Source organism: Lagopus leucura, unplaced genomic scaffold, assembly GCF_019238085.1.
Source record: "Lagopus leucura isolate 7727_CA_CO unplaced genomic scaffold, USGS_WTPT01 Super-Scaffold_100015, whole genome shotgun sequence".
Lineage (NCBI taxonomy): Eukaryota > Metazoa > Chordata > Aves > Galliformes > Phasianidae > Lagopus > Lagopus leucura.
Genome location: NW_024962269.1, coordinates 6049951 through 6075005, shown reverse-complemented (window position 1 = coordinate 6075005; position 25055 = coordinate 6049951). Strand labels below are relative to the sequence as shown.

Below are 25055 nucleotides of genomic sequence, written 5' to 3'. Positions count from 1 at the left end.
AACAGCAGTTCTCCTCCTCAAGAACAAGTGCAAAGAGCGAACTCCAACAAACAGAGCAGCACAGCCACGAACTGATAAATGCCAGAGGTTTCCTTGTGTTCAACTACCACAGTCACTGCAGAGACGAATTTCAGAAAGAACAACCTAACAGTTGGGGCATATAAACCAAGGGTAGCAGCTTGGCTGTGTCACTGCAGAACCAATCAGCACAGCAGGCTCTTCTGAAGGTTGCTCCAGGTGGAAATAAAAGCTGACGCATGAATATGTAATTGTATGCACAGGTCAACACGTTATGCCTGCATCTCCCTCTCTGCTAAACAACTGCCCCGAGCTAGCAGCCGTACCACAGCAGGGAGTCACTGCCCTTCTGCCACAGCTCCAGCAACCAGAGGGCTGTGAACATGCAGAAGGGTCTCAGGGCGTGCTGTGTGAGCAGTGGCTGAGTCCCTGGCTTTGCTCAGCCCAGAGCAGGTTGAGCAGGCTGCAGCTCCTCACAGGGAGCGGAGGGCAGTGCTGAGCTCTGCTCTCCTTGCGGCAGGGACAGGGCCTGATGGATGTAAGACACTGCGCCCTTCCTTACATTCAGGGAAACTGCTTCTACCAAAGGTCTTTTTTTTAATATTTATTTAAAGTATGCTTTGTATTTAGGACTTGGTCACTTGTAACAACTCCTGCTTTGTCAAGCGTGTCTTTGGTCCAAGGTACAACCAGAATGGGCCTTAACTATGAGTATCCTATGAAAAACCACTGCAGTACAACTTAAAACTGTTGGTTAGCCATTGGGGAAATGTCCATCCACTTACATGAATCCAACTTACATCAGTTTACATGAAACCCTGCCTTACTTTGAAGTGATGCCAGAAAAAAGCTAAATCCCAAACCCAGGCAATATAAGAATGTGACTATGGGCAATTCTGGTCACCAAAAAAAAATTTATTATTTTTTTTTTAATTTAGATATTAAAATTATAGCAACCTTTCGGATAAAGTCCAGATAAAAGGATCCCCCTGGAAATCCACACACTGGGAGCGATATCAAACCAGAAAACCTTTATTTGCACTGCCAAATCTATAGAAAAATAGTGAATCTATCTCTTTTCTTCATCTTTAAAAGCTTTACTTTCTAATTCCATATTGATTGTTCTTGACCTTCTCTTTAATGTCATAGGGACAGACAGATTCGGTTTATAATTAGTCATTACTATATCACACAACACATTAGCTATCAAACTGTTGCCCATTCAAAAAAGCCTCTGAAGTGCCGCATGCAGTAGCAGCGTTTACCAGCCTTTGCTTTATTCCCCAGCTCTCCTTCCACACCTGGCTGCCCATCCTCCAGCAGCTGCCATCTTCAGCCAGCTGCTGCTTCTGAAGCCTTGGTCTGTGCATTATTCAGTTGTGATGCCAGCAGCACACACAGCTGAACACGACCACACAGCCCAGGGAAGTCACACGCAGTCCTGCTTTGGTATATTTTGAGTCTGACCACATGATGTTCCTGATGTTTAATTAAGGTTGTGTTATCAGTTACACAAAGCTAACTGCAGTGTCCATGCAGACACTGGAAACCCAGCACGGCCACACTGCTCCCAGTGAAGTACGAACGTTTAGGTCATTGCTTGAGGCACAAATAAACACATAACCAACTTTCTGAATAAGCACAATAATCTCATCAAAAACATGGATTAGAAGTGGGACACTTATCTCCGACTACGCAACAGCAAACTGCTGAGTTCTGACACTGGTAAAACTGAACTTTTGGTTCAGACCCACATTGAGAGGTATGCAGTGCATTGCACCTCAACCTCTGCCATCAAAATGAAGGCCAACACGGAATTACATGCTGGCAATTTCAAAAAGAAGTTAATTACAAGTCTGCCCTAAAATACCTCCTAGAACATCCAACCTGAAAAACACGTTACAAGAGTTACAGAATAGCGGCCACAAAAAAATTAAGGGCAAATGAAAAGCTGAATATTAAGCTAATGAAACACGTTGTATTGAAGAAGGAATATTAGGAAAAGGTTGCATGACGTCACACTTGTCTCCAGACCATGGAAGACCATCATGTCTCTTATGAATTTTTACATGTTGATTTTTATATAACATTTGTTTCATTTCCTCTACTATCTTACAGCAGCTTTTTTCAGTGATTTTCCCCAAAGCTCTTGGAAGGCTCACCTACAGCAGGCAGGAGAACCACACCATTTCATGCAGTGTACCGCACAACCCAAGCTGTGCCTCGGGAAGCTGGAGCTCCCAGTGCTGACTGCAGCTGGATGCCCATTTTAGGTTCATCGGCACTGAGAGAGGAAGCGTTGTCTTTTGTCTGTGTCAGTGCTTCAGCAGAGAGCCATCTGCATCTCTGCGATGAGATTATTTGGTGTATCTAGTACTCGCCCAGACAGGAAGGAGAAATAATGCTTGCATTGATCAGGCAGATGCACTGAGCTGTGCTATGGCACTGGAGTTTGAGACAAGGAGTTATTGAGAAAGGAGCAGCACAGCCATAGCTTATCACCTGGTACACAGCGGCACAGACAGGTGAACATTTTCATCTGAAAGGCATCCAGAATGCAGACAACTGCTGACTTACCTGTGAGACATGCAGCAAAAAGGGAAGGAAAGGCATTTGGTACAAATGCTGACAGTAGGCAAGGCTGTACTTTTCTGAGCATTTTTTAATAAGGTTGGGATCGGTCCTTCTGATTTCACATGAGAAAAGTTACATGAAACGTAAAATACCTGCTGGGCATTCTAAAAACAAAAAATGAATGACTGCAAACCACTGCATTCAGTTAGCATGCAACCGTTTTTTGTTTTTGTTGTTGTTGTTGTTGTTGTTAGACTGTACAGAAACTCCAGCTTGAGATGCAATTATATTAAAACACAGCTTTCACTGCCTTGGCCCACTTTACTCAGGGAAAACCAGTTTTACTCAGCTAACCCAGAGCAGAATTCGGCCATTACAGCCCAGTCTACACCACCAATGCCTCGCTGCAACACCGTAACACAACCTGATGCCAGCGAGCCCATTAACGGAGCCATATTTAGTCTCACCATATTTCCATAGGTAATTAATAGCAAGTCTTCATACGAGGAACTAGAAATGGTTTGAGCAACCCAACATGCTTCAGCACAGAGCCGGCGGGCAGGGTGACATCTGCCAGATGTCCTCCACCAGGGCTGGGGAAGCTGAAAGCAGAACTGGGGCCAACAGGCACAGTGGGGCTGAGAGGTGCTCAGAGGGGAACCACGGCGTTTCTGCTTGCACAGGAGAGCCTGGAGGAAGCTCCTGGGCAGCCGCAGCCGTACGTCCCGGAACAGTCAGCACCACTGCCTGCCTCAGTCAGCGCGGGAAACTCCATAAGATGTGGCTGTGCTGGTGAGAGGAGAGGAATCACAGCCCTTCTATGCCACAGCTTACATTTCTGCACCATACTTAGCCTTAGAAAAAGGCATGTTCCACTACTTTTCTCTGCAAGCACTGATAGCTGACTGTTTGTACATCATTTATGCTGCCCTTGTATTTCCATTTCATGACTGTTAGCACAAAGAGATGCACTCTGACATCAAATCTGAACAACTTCTGCCAGTACTTCTCTTATTCCTCTAAAGGAGAATATCCTAAGCAAATGAAATCATTGTCTGAAATGTTTGCAAATAGTCTTCCTTACATATCTCCAGACAACAAACCAAAACTCTATTTACTTTAAACTCTTATTAATAAGCTCTTATATGATTAGATTGTCATCTTCACCTCTGTTAAATCCAATAAAACAAAAAACATATTCTACTTACTTTAACATACATATATTCTAGACCATCTATTTCCATCTTGTATCTCTTGTGACACAGATTTTCAGCACTTTCCAAGGCAATTGCTGTTTCTTTTCCAAGCAAAATAGGCTTAACCTCCATGGAAAATATTTCAGTCTCTCTTGTCCTGCTGCACAGTAACTCATAAGGCAACTTGAGAATCTCACTGGTTCCCTGAGCAAAACAGCTGAGGTCATCTGCTTTAAGGATATGTATGAATAACCCATGCAGTCTGCAGGGTAACGTGTGACACGCCATGCTGGGGCAATGAATTCCCTCATTGTTAGGCTGACCCATAATATTTTAGTTTCTCTCTCCAGCTCTACAAAGAGTGTCCTCCCATCAGTCAGTGAGCAATTGCAAAATTCTCTCAGCTTGTGATAATCAAATCAAAGAATTCAAAGGCACTGCAAATAACTGCAGTGAGACTTCATGATTTTTCAGCCATTTACAAAAGCCCATATGGGGATGCTAATGCCTCAAATAAGCATCTCTTCTTCTGTATTTAGAAGTAGGCTAGAAGCACGCAGTTTGCATCTAACCACACAGCAGTCTTACGAAACATGGCAAGTCAAGTCGTATGTTCCTCCTGTGTAACTACTTACTATAAAGAAAGAATGAGAGCTCTTCAAAGCAGTGCTGCTTTAGCCATTATCTTTAATTTTAAAAACAAGACTCTCATCACACTAAAGCATAAGCAGCCTGGAAGAGTCTGCTCTCAGCCATCTCCGTTGTCTCCTCTGAGCTAAGTGAACTCAGCAAGCCAATTATCCTGTTAATTACTGGTGGCAGGTTTTATTTGAAGTGAATTAACCTGAGAGCTTTACGGACAACCATACCTGAATGATCTTGACTGCTTGTCCTCCAGCTCAGTCCTGATATTGTTTCCCTCAGACCTACCATCGCTGCGGTGACCTCTCACTGATATCTGCTCATCTCCTTTTCCACCTAACACTTTAAGAAGCTTTACCCCAGCCTGGAGTAGCTCCATGCCACCGTTACTCAAAGAATGTCTCTGACAGCACATGCTACTGTCCCACACTAATGGGACAAAGAAATCAAATCCATGCCAGTAAGGAAAATAGATGTGCAGCACTGGGGAGCTCAGATGACCCACCTCACCCAGCACTGCGTGTCAGGTTGCTGCCTGCAGCAAGAAGGCAATGCTGAGGAGACGGGCAGCCCCCTTATCTCCCCAAGATGGTGAGGAGCCTAGAATGTGGAAGATCTCCCTGAAAATATGTGCTTCCCATTAGATGTGAAAACTGGGCTTTAAGTAGGCAGGTCACAACTTAGTGCAACATTGCATACACAGTGTTTAACACCAGGAACTTGACAGGCAAGCATCCTCATCATATGCTTCCCTTTGTTTTCCTGCACCAATTATTCTGGGCAGGCAAATGATGGCAAAATTATTTCTCGGCAATAAGAGGAAATAGAAGGTCAAAGCCTTGCAGATGCACAGGCTTGACTTCAAAGCGTAAAATTAAGCAATAGGATTACTCACACCAGTAAAGATAAAGCTTTGTGGAGGATCAGAGTTAAGCAAGGCCTGGGTTAAGCAAAGCCAAAGCATTCTGAGAACATGGAGGAAATGATGCAGTCCCAAGCAAAGGCAAACACAAAGGTCAGCCCTGGCACTGGGCTCTGCCCATAAAGTCCCTGGAAGCTTTCCTGCTAGCATTGGTAAACGAGCCCTTAGCAACCCCATCAGACTCCATCCTGCAGCTCAGATTGAAGCCAGTGGGAGGAAAAAGCTCTGTACAAAGAACCCTTGAGTTCAGCACAGCTTGGGTGCCTTCGGATGCATTCCCACTTACTTGAAAGTTTTGGTACAGATTTAAATCTGATTTAAATTGAAATTCTAAGGAGCATCGCCCTCCGAGATAAAAATATACATCTGTGGTGTACCATGAGTGAGACTACAGTCTATGGCAATTACTTAAGCAAGAGACCATCAGAAGAGGAAACAGTGAAAGTTGCAGACATGAAGGAAACTCCCAAGAAATGCGGGTTGGCTCTGACCCAGACTGTATTTTCTGCAGCAAAAACCACCTATTTCTCAGGGAAAATACGAAGTTCTTCTCTGCTGCAGCGGAGAAGAGCACAAGATAGCACTGCTTGAGTTCATCACCACCATGACTGACCAGCAGCAGCCTGTCCTCATGCTGCTCCTTGGCCCCGGTCCCACTGTACAAACGCAGCAGAGTGAAGCCTGACTGCCACGGCAGTAAACACTGCTGCACTCCGGGGAGCACAGAACTGGACCAGAGATAACCTCCACGTGTCCAGCACACAAATCAAACATCCCAACGAGGAGTGCCTGGTCGTGTGCTCCCAGACACACACGGGCGTCATGACTCCAGGAACATAAGCTCAAGTCACAAAATCTGAGTTGCATGGAGTCCCATGTGTACACACTGAGTTCTGGTTTCTCTGCACCCTGCAGCCACTGGCCCTGTGCCACTCTGCCCTCAGCGGCTTTACTGCCCACGGTTGGGTTTACTGACACTTCTTGCTTTTATCTCTTTAATCCCATTAGGAACAGACCACCAAAATCAGATCCTGTGATATGGGATGATTCTGTGACTTCAACCAATTCAACCCGCTCAATGAGCAACTTCAATAGCAGAAATGCTTTCTTTAATTCTGTAGAGATTAAACGATGAGTCTCGTTGAAGAGGGAGACGAGCTTTAGGAATGCTGTGGCCTCAGAGCCAAGCAGCTGCCTGCAGACAGCACAGTAAGCAACAAAGGCACTCTCGCAATGCTGGGAACCACACCAGTGGGTTTTTGTTCCATGCAGTTCCCTCCAACACTTCCTTATGTCAACCCAATGCTACAAACCCTCAGACGGAACCACTTCTTCACCAGAAGTGAAGGTCAGCTGCTGAGCTCAGCTCACTCACGCGTGTGGTCCACAGAGAGACTGGGTGCTGCTTGCTGGAAGGCTCAGAAGTGACATTGCTGCAGTCACCAACACTGGGTGAGCTCACTTGAAAGATACTGGAAAGGGAGGATTGCAGCAGGGATCAAAGTGAATGAACAAATGAGTTGGTAAATAAATAAATATGTTGAACCCAGCCACACAAAACTGACACAGAAATACCTTGAGACAGCAAAGCAGTGGGCTGCAGGAAAACAGCATAAAGCAAGAACAACTCAAATCAGTGAAAAAAAGGAATTAGAATGAAGCACATTACAATTCCACTCAATTTCCTAAGTTCCAAAACTTTTGAAAACTACTTTTGAAGGACTACTGATCTGCCATTGAAAGCATTCCGGCAGGAGGACAACACAGCCCAGGGGCACTACACACACTAAGAATGCCAGGGACACAGCCCATGGAGCACAGACACTGATGGTAACACCTCCCAGCAGAACCTGTATTCATAGCATTGCTGGGAGCGGCAATGCACAGCACAGCACAGCTCAGGCCATTACTCACAATTAGCTTTGCCAGCTCTCCATCCAACTTGAATTCACACGTCCAGATTAACTACCAGCAACGCAGAGTAGCGAGGCTGGCTACGTGGTCACTGAGTCCGGACAGACACCCTGAGACAACAGTTCAAGAGATGCCAACAAGCCCTTTGCACAGCAATCCCCACTACTGATGTATTTTCCCAGCCACTACCAGTGACACCTGGCACACACACTGGATGGTGGATAGTGGGCAAGATCGGGTGGTGGCAGCACGCTGCTCCAAGACACACACTCAGCACACAGGCAGCAGTGATGTGCTGCAAATGCATTTCCTCCTGCACCCACCAAGGCACACCTGCCACCAACGCCATGTGCTGGGTGTGGTGCTGTATTGGAAGCTCTGGTACTTTAAGGAGCTGTCCTGAATGACAATCCCGGCTGCGCCTGCCAGCATAGAAAAGATGTGAAAGTCACTCTTTCTGTGCCTGCATATGGCTCTAAAGAGGACAGGCACAGCCTCGTGCGACAGGGAACTACAGGAGCAATTCTACTGTCCTCAGTCATCCAGCACCACCACTTTCGGAAGATGAACGCATTTTACTTTTTTGCTCTTCTTACCTCTGCACACTATGACCTTACATCCACCATCTGTGTCACTCAACCCAGAATGAGCTCTGTTGCCACTGCTTACGGAGGAACCAAACCTGACAGAGCAGCACCATGGCCCTGCCTGGGGAAGGCAGAACAGAGGGACGTGCTTCTGCAGCCTGTGCCCTGCCCTGCACAGTGTGGCCCCAGAGCCATTCAGCTGTCCAGGGCAGTGAATCCAAGGTCAGTGTTTGACATTAAAGACAAATACTTCTGATTAACTCCTCATGAGAGATTTTAACTGTCATGGTAAGAACCTCCACAGAGAGGGAAATCAAGAGTAACTTCCCAAAGTTATTCCCCATAAAGCTGAGCACCACTGAGTACTTGGGAACAACCCTGCAGCTCCACTGCTCTTTTGACCTGAATTTTTCTTCCCTTTTTGCAAAAAGTTAACAGAGATAAATGTCCACAAGACACGGAATGGAGATGCCCACAGACACTCATCGTGATGCAGGGCGTGCACCTCCCGCCCTGGGGATGGGTTGGTGGTGCAGTACAGGTGGCTACGGACGATGGCCTTCAGAGGGCCGCACGTGGACTTCAGCAGCTTCCCGAAAGAGCTGTTGGAGATTCTCATGGCGTTCGGGGCCGGTGACCCCGTGCTCCCTCCTGTTCCGCCGGCCGCTTTTCCCAGCCTTCCCGCACCAGGTGCGGCTGAGCGACGGAAACAAAGCCCCGGACGGACACGAGCCCAGCCGCTGCCCGCTTGCAGGCCGAGCCACGGTGCCGGCGCGTCGCGAAGACCCGCGGGGACACGGGCCGCCGGGCCGCCGCAGACACAGGGCGAGCAGCCCGCGGGGCGCCGAGTCGCCGCCGAACGCCGACCGAAGGCGCAGCGTCATCCCGCGGGCGAGGCTGCACCGAACGCCGCTCCGCACGGCAAAGCGCCCCGGAGCCCCGCCGGCCCGCGCCCCGACCCCGCGGCGCCGCACCCCGACGGGCGGCACGCCGACCAGCACAGCGCCGCGCTCGGCCCCGCACGCGCATGCCGCCACCCCCCGCAGCGCTCAGCCCCGGTTCGGCCGCGCCGCCGGGTCCATCTTAAGGCGAGGCCCGGCCCGGCCGCCCGGCCCCCCGCCGCTCCCCGCCACCCCCGGCCCGCCGCCGCCCTACCTTGGTGTACAGCTCGGAGGCGGCCATGGCGCGGGGCGCGGCCGCGCTGCGGCGGGCGGACGGGCGGCGGCGGGAGGATGCTCAGGCGGCGGCGCGGCGCGCCATGTTGCTGCTACCTGGCGGGCTGCGGGGCCCCGCTCTGTGCATTGTGGGAGCGCGGCGGGCGGGCGGCGCTGCCTCCCACCGGCTGGCGGGCGGCGGAGTGAGGAGCGCCCCGAGAGCCGCGCCCGGCCCGGCCCTGCCCGCCCCCGGACCCGGCTGCGCCGAGGGGGCCGGGCGGCCTGTCCCAGCCCTGCGCTGCCGGCTGCTCGTAGCTGGGCACAGTACCGCCCAGCTCGTAGGCAGAACGCTGAAGAGCTCTGGGCCCAGAGCGGCGCGCGCAGCTCCGAACTGAGGGGCTGAGAGAAATAAACGTCTCCAGAAAATGCAGCTCCCTCGTCGGAAGGGAATGCGAGCAGCACCCTCGCTTAATCAGCCCTTAATGGGTTTCCCTCCGCCCGCGTTGCAGCTCGGGTCCTTGGGATGGCAGAACTGCAGTGCTCCGATGTGCGCCCTTCGCCTTTGGGAACGCGCCCAGGCACAGAAGTGCTTTGACCTGTGACCGCCACAGCCCTGCAGAGCCCGGCCGCGTCAGCAGCAGCTCTGCGTTCTGCCGGGATCTGGACTCCCCAGCAACCTGCCCAGTCTGTCACAGGGAACAGACAGACCCGCTACGCAGATAGAGACAACTGGCTGCGGGGTAGATGGGGTCCTCCAAATCACGCCTCAAGAGGTGACTGCAGGAATGAAGACAAAGTCGTGACTCTCAGCAGGCACTCCCAACAACTGCTGCGGTCTGGCTGTACTTCACTGTTACTTGAAAGAGAGGACACGGGGAGAGAGACGAAGGAAAAATAAGGACAAGTAAGATGAAAACATGGAGCCCTACCTGTGTTCTTTGTATAAGATGCAGCTGTACAGTCTTCACAGTTAAACCAATAACTGGTTCCTGTGAATGGACATGCAGGTGAGGGGTGAGCTTTTTGGCCAAGAAGTCTGCACAGCTGCTCTTCATGTGCACCTGTGGCGAAAGAGAGATCTACACTAAAACCTATCAGTCTGCTTCCAGACATAACAAAAGAACACATCACTTGGGCTCCAGAGCAACTAAGACTATCCTACAGGTATCCTACAGCACACCTATGTATGCTGCTCCACATCTGATACTCAATGCCCTTTTTCAGGACAGCATCTATTCTATGAGAGACACTCATTTCAGGAGTTTGCCTGGCTTGTGATTACTGCATCTCAGCTAGAGCTCAGGAGCAAAACATAATTATAAGCACCAGCAGAAAATAGGTGTGAATACAAAATCTGCTATGATTTGACACAATTTGCATAAAGCTGGATTTCACACTTGTCGTTAAGGACAGGAATAGGGAGCACTGAGAGTTGACAAGAAACAACCTGATTGTAATGTAGATAGATTGCTAGCTTCATTGTTACTTCAAGAAGCACCTCCTGCATCATGCATCTAATGGTAAGATTTTAATGATGTTCCCATCTCATACCTGTTAAGCCTTCCTACGTGGCTGTTGTCACATCATGCCTTACATAAGGAGCAGATTCTCCATTGGCCATTCTATATGACTCTGAAATTCCCATGCAGAAATCTTGCCCCAATTAACTTGCTAATTCTACTAGGCAGACTGCTCTGGAACATCACATAGATGTCTTCAACAGCTTACAGAAATTCTTTCAGAGGCTGAAAACCATCACCTGAGAACTGATGTTCAGAAGGACCCACAGCTCTCGCTTGGCTCTAATTTCAGCCTCAGAGTTCAATTCCAAGAAAGCACTGCACATTTAAAAATGCTCTCAAGGAAGACTCGCACGGATGTTTCTTCAACTCTATTGAGGAAACAACTCTACAGATCTTGTTGTATAGAATGTCAACAGCTATTCTGTACTATTGCCTAGGGATGCTGATACATTACCCAAACATACCTCTTTTATTGAAAGCAACATTATTCTCCAATAAAATAAACTAAGGCCAACTGAAATCTGTTTTTCAGACAAAATCAGAACAAAAAGTACTAGTCCCAGTTTTAAAGCACCTATGTCTGAAGTGGGTAGAAGCTTTGTCATTATTTTTTTCCCACCAGTCAGTGTGAAAAATAGGCTTCAGTGCCTGCTATGTTCAGACATATCTAGACTTGAATCTGTAAGGGGTGTATCACTGCTACTAGAGGAGGAATGATCAGACAACACAGTCAGTCTAACTCCACTTTTAGTTAAAACGTATTCATCCTGCTCACATGCTCTACACCATCCCCAGTCTGTTCTTTCCAGCCCACAGAATGCCCCCAGCCATCAAACAACACGTTACTGCAATTTCATCTTCCGCCTGGTGGATGTCCAGGAGCACAGTGACTGCACACCAAGCTCCTGAGGGCTGTTTTGTGCAACTGATTTAATTAGATTTGGGCATAAAGCTGTATTTGCCTGGTTTCTCTTTGCCTGACAACTGATGCCCCTCCCCACTAGAATTAGGATACTAATGCCTGTATTCCTTTGCTCTGCCTTGGCGCAGCATCTGGATGTTGCTACTCACATTGGACACCTCTGGTTGTTAGAGATGCAGGGTACAGAGGGTGTTAATATGACATGGTTGCCATCTAATTGCGTACTTATACCACGTGGATCTTGAAACTGCACAGGGACCAGTACCTCAGTCACTGTATGTGACTTTAAAAGTAGTTGGATTTTGCCCAGTATCTTGATTTCTTGGAAACTGCTGGGTTCAGGTTAATGCAGCCTACAGTGATGCAAACCTCCAAATGCCAGCTTAGCTCCCAGAAATCCCCTTCAATCAGTATAAGGGACCAAAACAATCACCTGTTACGGAGTTTTCAAACAATAAGCTTTAATTGCCTTATTAGAAAAATAAGCACTGAAATATATATAAATGTGATTACATTAAAGTAATTCTGTAGTCTAACATACTAGGAAACCAAAACCCAGTCATATTTTTCACGGTACAGAGTAGCAAGATTTAGGGTTTAGAAACTTTCCATAGAGAACAGGGAAGTATGCAGGATCATTTAGGAAACCACAGTAAAGACGAGACAACTCTCCACATTGCAATAAAAACTAAGTAGATCAATTTATTCTGTATACTATACAATGTGTAAGTTTGTAAAGAACAGTTGACATTTTTATCACCTTAACATTTTGACTGGGTGTAGTTATGTCCAACAAAATGAACTCCTTTTATACAAACACTGTCCTACTACGTAAAGTACAATGAGAGGGAAGCCTTTGGTGCTACAAATTTGGGGGTGTATCCATGAGGTTGGAATTAACTCACTTTTAACTATCTCGAATAAGATGTTGGTGCTATCTGCTATGATAAGCCTAGATGAGTACTAGTCTAATAATGAAACACTGTCTATGTTTAAAGGCAAAATATGAAAGGGACTGCCAGTCTACAGCGTGGGCAGGTTTTCTTCGAAAAAGGTCATTATCAAATGGTAAAACTCATATAATACATTATGTACATACATTTGGATAGCTGAGTTATCTTGCTGGAGCAAGCTGAATGTAAGCATCAATCTGCAGTCACATTTGCTTTACTGTTACATGATTATTGGACTTCCTAAGTTTCAAATGGTGTTTAGAACCAAAACAGCTGTGCCTGCTGCTTGAGGTCAGTCAGATGGAAAGGCTCATTAACCAGTCGTCAAACTTGTTAGTATTACAGTACTTCAAATAACCTATTTCTAGTTGAATTTGTAGTAACCTTGAGAACTGCAAGTCACTGAGTGAGCAGCGAAAGAGCTTGTGTTATCCAACCAGCAGGACAAGCTGATCTGTAGCTAAGTGAGAGGAATGTTTGAATTTAAATGGCTGTTTTTTTAAACCTTCCCAAGCATCAAGAAAGCATCCACTACAGAGTAATGGAACCAGACAACACAAAGCAAGTCACCTTCAGTTGTTCAAGAGTGCTTCAGGCCCAGTCCTATCGTTCAGTTTCAATTTTCATTTGTACATAAAACAATAAAGAAGGATTTTCACATTAGGACAAACATCTACAGAAAGCACTCTGTTTCAATATATCCAGTTTGCTTGTTATTCTTCCAGCCTAACTTCTTCCTTAAACCCAGTCAGCCCATTTCTTCAACCTGTTCTGTGAAAAATCACAAGTTCTTTACAATGCTAGTAGAAGATAAGGAATAAAAGGGCTTTCTCTAATCACAAGCAAAGGGCCACAAAGACTTGATAAGAATCAAGTTAGAAATTTCAAAAATCCCCTGGAATGACTCCTCTAAACTGAAGAGTGTACATTATATAGATACTGCTATACTTTGCTCATATTCTAATCAAAGCAGGACCAAGTTAAGATTATTCATCTCATCTTGATCATTCTCTTATATTTACCATTAGAAAGCATTGCAGAAAACAGGGAGTCCTCTTTTTGACTAGCAGTCGTTTATCCTGCGAGACCTTTCTGAATATATCAACACAAAGTGCATCCTTCTGAAAACATGCATCTTCAAGAGTGGTTTCCCTTACAACACCTGCACAGGTACTTTGTTTTTATTGGATTGTTTAACAGAACTGTTTCTTTTAAGAAAATAGGATTCCGTACACCAATATTTTTAAAGGGTTTCTTACACTCCCAAACAGCACCTGGCCATGATTGCCTTTATTAGAACCAATTACATTACGGATCACTACGCTTTCATATACCCAATTTCACTGAACAAATCATACTCTGCATCAGGCTATCTAACATCAACTGCCTACTCTGGCAATCTAGTACTCACCATCTGTATCATACAAAAAACCATGTTTGTTTCTATCATCTAAAAATGAAAAATTGATAATTTTTCAATAGGTCACTATTTAAATACGTTCCAGTTCTTTTCACTTCCCAAAGCCAATGAGGGGCTGCTGCATTACAGAAAGAAAAGAGTTAGTTTACTATCACTACTACTTCAGGAGTTCAAGAAAACAAACAAACAAACAGAGTTATAGCCTTTCACTTCCAGACGTCTAAAATAGCCCAGAGACGATTGCGTATCAAATCTCAGCAAGACCAGATCTGGAATTTGCCACAAGGGAAAATCTCTAACTACCTTCCATGTCACCCTACTGAGCATTTCACCTTTAAAAGCTTAAAGAGCTGCTGAACAGAAAGGGCACCTGCCTTTAAGTACAATTTTCAGATTTCTATTTGAATGCTGGACATTGTTGCCAAACAAAGTGTACAATTGCAAAAGCATAAGGCTGAGTCAAGTGTAAGTAGAAGTGTTTCACAAATTTCAGGTCTGTCATTTTTACTTTCAGTAGCAACAGTCTGGGCTCTTAGTTTCAGGCCAAGACTTGGAAAGATACAGAATCACTTGTGCTTTGATTGGCACATTATCTGCTTTTTAAAAGGTAAAATTAATAGACATTTGCAAAAGGTTGTGCAAAACTATTGTATTTACAAAAATGGCACAAGAGTGAATTCAACAGTCTATGCACATGCACACTTCATTCACATCTTCAACAAAAGTGTGTCCTAAGCTACGGAGCTGAAAAGAATACCAGCTTCAACAGGCAGTTGTCAATAAGCACTAGATTCACAAGAGTTACACCAGAATGGGCAAATATTGCCCAAGTAAAAACTCTATTGTTAAAGCTGAAACAGGTTTAAGGCCGTTCAAGTTCAAGAGCAGAAACAAAATTCAATCAGAGCCCTGTGTTTGTTTTTATACATGCTTTACCATCTAGCAACTTGTGGTCTAAACCTCTATTTTAGACAACAAACCCAAACACAGAAGAAAAACCCAACACAACTGGAGGTTATATTAAATACAAATATGCTGTAATTAAGGTGAAATAACAAAAGCAGAAACATTGAAGTTGTAAAACTTGCGATGTCACTTGCTGGAACCAGTCCTACACTAGGAAATGGGCAATATGTACATTTTCAAGTAGAATACATTGCTCTAACCAAACTTGTCCTTTTTTTTTTCTTTTTAAATCAGTGCATTGTTCTTAACTAGTCCAAACACTACACGTTTTACTCTAAACAGTACTCCCTTACAATAGCAGCACATGCTACCGCTACCTGCAAAGCTGTCAGTCTCACGACTTAGTGTAAGAAAGAAAAAGGGGATGTGAGGGTGAGAAATAACTATTAAGGAGAAATAACAGGAATGAGAATTATCATGCAGTTCAGCCGTTCTCGTCAGCCAGCCAGCTTGCTAGCAACAAGAGATGGTTTCCGCTGTGGGAGATCCTGTGGAGTAGGAATATGGTCACCAGTGACTTCTGTCTTGTCAGGAGCTGCAGTAGGCAGTTGCTTATTCTTCATCTTTGCTTTAGCCATGTTGTAATCACCAGAATCAAAGTACTTTTGCTAGAAGACAAAATACACACATGATTAAAAGCCTGAAATGTTGTCAGATACATAAACTGAATTCTGTGGTTCTATAGATTCGTTAAAACTTAGTTGTTATAAAATTATCTCATTTAGCAAGGTAGGGCTCTACATCAATTCAATAAAATTCAAGACTTAAGAACACAACTCTAAACATCAGTTCTGGTGCAAGTTTAGTGACATATGCAGGGCCCTGACCATACACATATGTGAACATCATTCTAATCCTATTGCTCAGAGGGCTTTGCTCTACTGCAAATGAAACCTGGGGGTTTGTAAATTACACTGCAGTGCACAAGTTCTTCTAGACAGAATAACCAAACAATATCTGAAGGAAAGCTGGAGAACAGTCTCTGCTTTATCATACCAGAAGATCAAAGCACCATGAAACCGCACGCTAACAAGAAAACCTTTTTTTCTGCATACATTAAAACAGTGAAACCATAATCCCTGAAATTCCCAAACCAATTATTTAGTTAAGCCAGATCTACCATGCAATCCTGCTACAAAGCACTGTGTGAAGGAAATTCTTATCCCAGGCTCCAGGATTCTTCAGAACAGAAGTGTCTGAATTTGTATAACAGCACGTCTCAGTACTTGGGCTAATAGTTAATAGCATTATCTTTAACATTCTTTGTTAGCAGCATTGCATTAAGATGAGACATGGAATTCATCCAAAGCCCCCATCAAGTCTTTAACTGCTCAGTGTTTGGGGAAATGGTTGTATTTTTTTTACATCTTACTACGAGGTCTCCTATTAACGTGCTTATAACCATGATTTGCAGAGATTGTCAATTGAGGCCAAAAACCAGGTTTGGGACAGAGATTTACTCTAGCAACTGTTGCTTACAATGGATAATCACCTCAGACAGAACACTCCCCATGTAGCTTCACACGGACTCACTCCTCAAAGTCAGCTGAACAAAAGCCATCACGACCTGCACTTCCAGGCAGCACTGCAACTACACTCTTCATTTTGTATTAGCTCACATCAGCTGCAAGACGTCCAGCAGCAGCTGCTGAACGGAAATGAACACCCAACTTGAAGAGTCTCTACCAAAGATAAGGAGGCAGGGCTGGTTTGTTTTCAAAGCAAGGCCCCTGAAGGTGGCTTTAAATGTTCCCTTTTAGAGCCTGCTAGAACCTCAAAGTCACTGAACCTTTTTTCCATGCAACCAGTGCACCTGAACCCCATATTTTACCAGCCTGTCTTCCCACAATTCAGCCCTTTTGACAAAATAATCAATTTTGCTGTTGTTTGTTTTTACTGTGCTAGAGCACCTTGGTACATCTGCAGACTAGGATTTAGTTATAATGTAACCTGATTTGGAAACAGGCTTTCACATTTTGTTCTTCAAGACTGAAGAAACCAACAAAAAACCTTTTAAACAGGAACTAGGTAATAACAGAGTTCCTCAATCTTCAGATGTGTTAACTGTTCACCCTGTCTGTATAGCAGACAGTTCCAAACAGAATCCCTCTACAGGAGCGTCCATTCTTAGTATTATTCTGGGAAAAGTGTGCTAATCATGGCACATGCACACAATGTAGAACATTTCTGGACTGCAAGCACCAATGGGCAGCATGTCCCACTCACCAAATTAAAGAAAAATCTGGGCTACAGTTAACTACATAGATTGAGAAGAATATCTGCAGGAAAAGATACCTTTCCATCTTTCAGAAATATCAGCCCATTTCTGTTTGTAGTACTCCTGTGTTCTCCTCTGATTTGCTCTGGCTTCTCACAGGTGGCCTGTATTATGGCCTCCCTTTCAAACTGATTCTACTTATATCCAGGTGTCTTCACGACACAAAAGCTATCTGACAACACGCTCACTACTGTCACTCTACTCTGAACTTCAGTGATCCAGAAGTATTTATCTAGGGGTCTTACACCAAGTAAAGGTTTCCTCATTTAAGACACAGAGCATGCTAAACAAAAATAACAGAAAATAAAACATAGAAGAAAGGCATTAACAACACGTCCCAAATGGAGAACTGAAGAAGGCAGATTAAAAATCAGAACCCACACCTCCATGCCATCTTTCATCATACCAGCAGAATCCCAAATGCTGAGGCCATTAAAACGCCCACTGGCCTCCCAATACTCCCATTTAAAACTATAGCCTGTAACAAGCTTTCATGAAGCAGAGCTACACCAAGATGAAGATCTTGCATAGATTATCTTGTTGTTTTTTTTTTTTTTTTTTTAAATCACATTTGCACTGAGTGCCAGCAGTCATCATAATTCCTTCGTGCCCAATCCTTCTGGATTGGATGCTGGTCTGTCTCCCTGAACAATCAGTACAGCACACACTTACCTTGCCTCTGGAGCGTCTACACAGACACTGAACCCACTCGCCTCGTTTGGGTTGTCTTTGACCACAGAAGTCATCACCACATCTCCCACCTGCCCACCCCCAGCAGCCATTACCCACAGTGCACACGCACTACTTTGTGAGAAAGCTCATCCCAGACACCTGCCAACAGTAACCACTCCCCAGAGATGTTACCAGATAGCACAGAATTACATCAGCACTGAACTCCAACAGCTGGTCTGTGAAGGATTTAGACTTGGAATCACTGCGTGCACTCAAAGGCCTAGATGAGAGTAAATAACAGCACAACAGCAATGAAAGCACCTTCAGAAATAACGACAGACCAGGATTATTCTAAGAACAGAATTTTAACATGCCTGAAAAGGATTACGTCATCACTTCATGAATAATTGAATGAGAAAAGAAACACAGTTGAATAACTAAGAACATAAGAGACACTGGTCAAATGTGGAGCAAAACTGAAACCCAAATTCACTCTCCCTTCTTTCATTCTAACTTTTTGCCTGTGTGTATGTTCAGAATTACACCGCCGTTCTCCGGCCACGGATGCCAGCTGGTTGCTGTGAACTCCAAGCTGTCACATGCTAAAACATGAACACTAACAGTGGCCATACATCTTGAGAACGCAGGAATGGTAACACGAGGTCATCACAAAACCAGGATGAGATTCTGTCTCACAGTGTATACTGCAATTTCTTTGTGGAAGCCCAGCACTGCCATAGTGAGCCAGCTTCTAACCTAAGTCTTTCTTAAAATGGCAGCTGAGCCATTGGTGTTGTATGCGACTATCCTGTCAGTTCAGCATTTGTTCTGTGAACGCCTTCCCTTGAGCTTTCACAGATAAATTCACAGTGCTTCTACTCACGCAGAGAATCACAGATACCATAACTTTGGAATTTCTCATCTGTACCCTGTGGACAATAAAGAACTCACTCCTTTTTGAAGTCTCTTCCTCAAGAAGTCTGAGCCTCCTGGCTTCTGGCCCAGATGAGGGTATCTTGCTTTCAATTTTGCTTCTTCAGCTTTTTCTGGGCTGATCACCTTATCCTCCATTTCCTGAAACAAAATTAGCAAGACTTTTAAAGAAATATTACGATGAATTATTTATGTAGAATGCATCTGCAGGTAATTTACCAACATACAGATTTCTGGACACGTATTGGAATCTCTTCAACACATCTCCCTTTCATAGACAATTAGCTGTTACTAAAAGCAATCTGTTATCAGTTTTGAACAAAACAAAGGTTCTATCAGGAGCAAGTGTGAAAGATGGGTAAGGACCATGGGAGTTCTCAATTACCTGCCTCATCGTGAGGTTCAACATATTACTCTCGTAACAATCTAGTTTTTATGACTCTGCTGCAACTTTAAGACATTGATATCCATTGTGAAATAGCATTAAAGTAGCTCAAAAACATTTCTGCTACCATATTAATAAACATTACTGTCTTTCTCCACACTGGCCTTCTATGGGAGGCCAACACTATCTGTCATTAGAGAGATAGTTAAATGAAGACATTTCTGCAAAGAATATGCATATTTATGAGAATAGTGCAAAATACAGATGTTCCAAGAGATGATGTGAATACAATCGTGTGGAAAAATTGTAGTTGGTACATCAGCCTTTCATCACTGACCTCTACTTCACAGTCCTTCGCTCTGGTTCATGCAGTAATCGGATGTGAAAGCACAATTCTTTGTACTCTGTCATTTCAAAAATATTTTCCATTCAAAATAATGGTTACACTGCCTTCCAGTATTCAGCCACGATTGGTTTTTTTTGCATGCAAACCATGGCAAGTTCAGGAAAAATGTATATTGATAGTGCTGACTGCTGTACTTCTTGAACAGCAATTATCATCTGAAGTCAAGAAAGACTTTTAGTCAGGAAAGAACTGCTGCTGAAACCAGGAGGGCCTCACGTTCATCTGTGACCAAGGCTTCACTTTGAGCTGTCACGCAGCCCCTTCAGACCCCCTTCCATCCACTTTGCGTGGTCTGCATTGCACCAACCAGCATGACTGCACGTATTCAATGTGAGTTACAGGAACAAAGTCATGGGAAAAATAACCACGTACCAGTTCTTTTCCCTTCTTGTCAGTCTGTTCTTATTTGGGTCAATGTCCCCCTCAGGATCACCAAGCAGCTGCACAAGGACAGGGGAGCAGCTGGGAGCTGACCCATGAGCTTGCCCTGACTAACAACAGCTCCCAGCTCTCTAACAGTCAGCATCCCCCGGTAAGAAACCTTGCAAGCAATGTTTACAACTGACTTAAAATATGACGTCTATCTGGTTGCTCCATTACTCCGAGAACCTCTCAGAGACAGCATCTCACAACACAGCGGGAATCTGAATTAACAGTAATACCAAGGAAGGACAGAAATCCTTACAGCAGCTTGAGAGACACTTCCACAAGGACTGGAACCGATGCTTTTCAGTTGGACAAAAACAGTCAGGCACTACAATGCAAGATGCAGATAAACAAATAAGCACCTTCCCTGACACAACACAGAGCTATACGCACTGTCTCTCACCGCACCGTATCACACTAGGGAAGTGCACACTTTTCATGTGTGTATGACAAACATTCTTCACCCGCTGTTGTTGTTCATGGCAGTTTTTTTTCTAACGTGCCAACCCTGACCTCTGACTCTGGACCTTCTCAAAGAGTGTTCAGCTCCTTACAGCTAAACACTCCAACATCTGATGCTGAATCACCGGGTACTTGCTGTTGAGCCAACACGCACGGCATTTGAAGGGGCATGTTTTGCCAATACCAACCAAAGGAGATATTTTTAAGAACGGGGTCAACAATAAAGAGCTCACACAAATATGTGTTCACACACATCAAAGGAGGCATTTATGCAGACTCGCAGGGGTGACAAATCATGACACAGCAGGCAACCGAAACACCAAATACTGCATTGTGTATCAACACAGCTAAAAATACAGACTGCAGTCAACTTCTCTTCATGACCCAAAACAGCTAAAACTATATAGCAGGACAAAGGGCAACACAAAGACACAACCAGCTGAAAACAGGTTCAAAATTACCTAAAACAGTTCTACAAACAACCAGCAGTCAAGATCCAGAACTCCTCACCAGCGGATGCAAGGGACACCAAGAACGCAGATGAATTGAGACAGGCGCTGGATGCGTTCAGCTGCAGCTCAGAAGGCCTTTATACCATTGACTGAGGAGACCTGGGGTAGCTTTCAGCAGACCACTGCCTGCTTGTCCTGACCTTCTATCTTCTGTGCACTATGTGGCATTGAGCTCTCTTGAAGAGGCATCATTGCTACAGAAAGGCGTTAACCCAAACCCACAAGATCAATGGTACATTAGCAGTGTTTTCCCTTGAGTTATTATAGAAGCAGCAACCAAATGACTGACAACTGATGGAGAAAAATCAAGATGTACCACGCACTTCTTCCTAGTGACAACCACACAAATTGTAATTTTAGTTCTCTATAGGAATTTCTGCACAGCTAATGAGGTCTGCTCACTTCATTAAAATGAGCTACCAGCACAGCCAGTAGTTATCTAACACATTTAAAGATGGCTTCTGCTTTTAATCTTTATGAAAAACAAGAGGTTTTCTCTCTGCTGGACAGCTGAACTGCACTACTAAGAAGAAGCCTTGTCAATCAGCGTTACGAATAAAGCTCACCCTCTTTAGTGAACGACATCAGATAAGAATATAAAGTAGAAAATGAGAAAAACATTACAACAGTGAACTGAGAAAAGCCAGTCTGGAAACAAGAGGTACCACAGCTAACACCTTCCTGAAAAACAGGGACTTGTATGGCAAAACCAGCATCAATTAACAAGCACGTGTTCACCACCATCTGAAGGTTTCTTTGTTGCCAAACTTCCTCCTGCCACTATCCCAAGTTTTCACACAGAGAACAGGAAGCACTGCTCTTATGGAAAGTTTCCAGTCGACATCACCCTTCACTGACCATATGTGTGAGCCTCCTGCAGCAGGCGAGAACACAAGGAAAGTCTCAACCTGCTGCCCCAAGGTTCCTTTGGGGATTCATCTTTAATAGGTACTGCAGAGCAGGTCGGTCAGACAAGTACTGTGGAGCTGAGCATTAAATGCACCAATCCGACATTTTGCTTACCCAGACAAATGCTGAAGGCAAATCCTTCAAGGCCACAGTACCGATGTGTAGCTCCGACATCACAGGATAGGAACTCAGAGAAAATGAAGTTTTATTGACTTTCAATTGTGTTGAGCGGCTGCCCTGACAACAACTATACGAGCAGGTCAGCACAAGATCCTATCTGTCCGGCAGACAGCAGCGTTTCAGAGCAGCACACCAGCACCGCACTTCAGGACTTCAGACCCAAACTTCGTCGGCATCAGCGCCGGCCCACTGACATCCCCAGAACACGCTAGAAGGCAGCAGCACAACGAACGCCGCCGCACGTCGGAGCGCTCCGGTTACAGCGCTATCCAGCGGCGCCGCGCAGCCCGGCCGTCGCTCGGAGCTTCTCCCGCCAGTGCGGAGAACACCGCGCTGAGGGAACCGGGCCCCGCTCCATTCCAACTCCCGAACCTTCCCTCTCTGCGTGACTAACGTGTATCGAGACGGTGAATTATCAAACAAAAACTTCAGACCGCCGGGACGGACGGCTCTTTTCCCTCTGGAGCCCCTCACAGCGGCGCACCCGTGTTTCGTAACTTCTCCGCCGGCAGCGGCTGTGGGGCCGGCAGCCGGCGATCAGCGGTGCCCACATGGCACGGACGGCTCTGGGAGCCGCCGCCGCGAGGGCGAAGCGTGGCCGAGAGCATCTATGGTCGCGAGCGCCGACAGTGCGGCCGCCGTTCTCTGAGAGCCTTCGGCAGCGCGAGCCGCGGGCGGCCATTGTCTGTGAAGCTCCACCGCCGGGGGCACGGCCGGGCCGAGCGCGGGGTTATGGAGGGACGGCGCGGCGCCGGGGCTCCCGCGGGCCGAGGCCCTCCAGCGCGGACGGGAGCGCCGCGTGCCGCCCGGAGCGCAGCGCGGGGCCCGGAGCGGCGGTGCCGCTCAGTCGCGGACGCCGAGCGAGGGCAACGGGGACCGACCGCTCATCCGCTCCCAGGCTCAGGCCCCCTCCCCCCGGGCTCCCGGCGCTGCCCTCTGAGCCGCTCCCCGGCGCCTCCGCTCCGCCTCGCAAGGTGCGGACCGAGGCAGGGAAGCGCCCCGCGCGGGCCCGTTCCGCTCCAGAGTGCCGCCGCCACCCACCTTCTGCTCCTCGGCCGAGGCGGGCTCGGGGCTCTCAGCAGACATGGCGCCGCGGCAGCAGCACGGCGGGCGGGGCGCCGCTCCTCCGCGCAGCGCAGCACAGCGCTCCTCCGCCTCCGCACAAGATGGCGGCGGCTCACAGGACGGCGCGCCGGCGGGACCACACTTCCTCCGCGCTCAGCCTCCCGTCGCGCGGAGCCACGCGCCCGGCGTCTCTCGGGGGCAACTTCCGGAGTTGGCCCCGCCCTCCGTTACGTCACGCAGACTTCCGGGCCGTACTGGGTTACCGGAAGTGCTGCAGCGTTCTCCTCGGAGCCGCGCTCGTTCGGGCGTCCTGTGGGAGGAGCGCGGGTGGCGGCGAGGCGCTTAGCGGCGTCCTCGCGGGCTGTGGGTGTGGCGTTACCGCGCTGTGCCCAGCGATCAAGGAAACCACAGCGCAGAGAACCCAGCGGTTCCTTGAAATTGTGCTTTAAGAGAATAAACGTAAAGCATCCAGCACAAAGATGTTCGTGAGTTAAAAAACCTCAGGAACTACACAAGCGCTTCGCATGATATAGGAGCACATAAGGAATGTGTAGGATCGCAGATGACTGACAGCTGGCCCGTTTCCCTGAGTTCAAACAAGAGTGAGAGCCGGGCACGACAGAAGCTGTGCAATGAGGCAAGATGAAAACAAGTTGACACCCTCTGATACTGAAAAAACAAGTATTGTAATGGCATCATTAAGAGAAGTTTCATAACGAGACGTACCTACCCATCCTTCTACACTAATGGGCACAGAGAGGCCCTGCTTGTCCAGCTTGAGGCATTTCAAAAGATTCAGCCCAAAGGGAGGAAACGAGGAGCCAGAATGACGAGGCAGAAATTGTACAAAGCAAGGCTGGCTGAGCAGTCTGCCGTTATTTCAGATATAGAAAATAAAATTGAGGAAGAGCATATGGGAAGTAAACTCTTCTTTGCTTACTGTGAAAAGGACAAGTAGTACCTGACTTCATTAGCAAGCTCAAGTTGGACATTAGAAAAAACTCTCTCAGTAAGTGAAGTTCAGCTAGACAGGATGTCTGTGACTTCCATCACTAGAGGCCCTCAAGCCACTTGGAAACATTCGTAAAAAAGTAATTTCATAAGGCTGAACCTATTGAAGAGCAAACAGAAAAAGCAGATGGCCTCTTAATATTAGTCTCGTCTCAGTCCTTTCTTGACTGATGCAGAGAAAGTCACATGGAGCAGAGTTCACGTTTTGCAAACGTTTAACATTTATCCATGTGTGTCTTTAATGAGTTGTGCAACTCAACTGTGAATGGAAAATTACTTCAAGTTGCACATGGATAACCCGAGGCCACTTTCATTCTGAATGGCACTGTACAGGGACTCAGTGCAGTTTGACTCTTTAAGTCAATACAAAGTCACTACACGGACATGACTTGTAGTGACTGTATCTCCAAAACCCACACTTCTCTGCTGTTCAAGACAAATAAATATATTACTCCAAAGAGAGAAAATGATGGATTGAACAAGTCATTTAAAGATACAGACATAAAATCATTGCACATCGTCAGTGCAAAATACAAGGTTAATCCACTAAAGGTGAATTATGACTTCTAATGAAAAGTGTCCTTTTCCTGTCCCCTTGTACCGTCAGGTACACAAGCAGATGTGCACCATGACACAGACAAGTACTTCTAGGATACATGCTGTTTGCTCGTGACTGAACACACAGAGAAACTAGGATGCACTCCTATTATACTACATTAGGTCCCAGTTACATATGCAGTACAACTGCAGGTGTACTTGATTCTTCTCCTACCAAGAAACCTTTTTCAGCCCTACAGGACACCCAAATGACTAGAAACTGCAAGCAATTTCCTTGTACAATTTCTCCCAAGTTTCATTAAAACAAATGCTGATCTTTGAAAACCCGCTGTAACGGCGAAAAATACTGCTTCAGCTGAAACAGGTTCAGTAACATTTGGGTTCTGCCCTTCTATAGCAGCAGTCATTCGAATACACAAGAAAGTTGATAAGTATCATCTGGAAAGTCTGGTCTCCCTTACTGTCCC

The 25055-nt window shown here is 46.2% G+C and overlaps 2 protein-coding genes across 12 annotated transcripts in view; both read right to left on the bottom strand.

Annotated features, from left to right (window-relative positions):
- MYO5A (myosin VA) overlaps positions 1 to 9060 on the bottom strand; it is a 94563-nt gene extending 85503 nt beyond the window's left edge. For all 11 annotated transcript variants that reach the window (XM_042875870.1, XM_042875874.1, XM_042875877.1 and 8 more), the window contains exon 1: positions 9009 to 9060. In XM_042875870.1, coding sequence (XP_042731804.1) covers positions 9009 to 9035 — 27 coding nt within the window. In that variant the 5' untranslated portion in view covers positions 9036 to 9060. The remainder of the gene's footprint in view (positions 1 to 9008) is intronic.
- Positions 9061 to 11893: 2833 nt separating this feature from the next.
- On the bottom strand, positions 11894 to 23100 carry ARPP19 (cAMP regulated phosphoprotein 19). Its single transcript, XM_042876060.1, has 3 exons — positions 22996 to 23100; positions 18693 to 18815; positions 11894 to 15399 (listed from the first exon to the last, which is right to left on the bottom strand). Exons 1-3 carry the CDS (start codon positions 23038 to 23040, stop codon positions 15229 to 15231), a joined length of 339 nt encoding a protein of 112 aa, XP_042731994.1. The 5' UTR covers positions 23041 to 23100; the 3' UTR covers positions 11894 to 15228.
- Positions 23101 to 25055: the final 1955 nt, after the last annotated feature.

Bases quoted from the DNA above. Each gene is read 5' to 3' on its own strand.
- ARPP19 (XM_042876060.1), bottom strand. From the start codon at position 23,040: ATGTCTGCTGAGAGCCCCGAGCCCGCCTCGGCCGAGGAGCAGAAG. The intron at 18,816-22,995 runs GTGGGTGGCGGC...ATTTTGTTTCAG, and splicing joins CCTCGGCCGAGGAGCAGAAG to GAAATGGAGGATAAGGTGAT. The intron at 15,400-18,692 runs GTGAGTTCTTTA...TTTGTCTTCTAG, and splicing joins GGAAGAGACTTCAAAAAGGA to CAAAAGTACTTTGATTCTGG.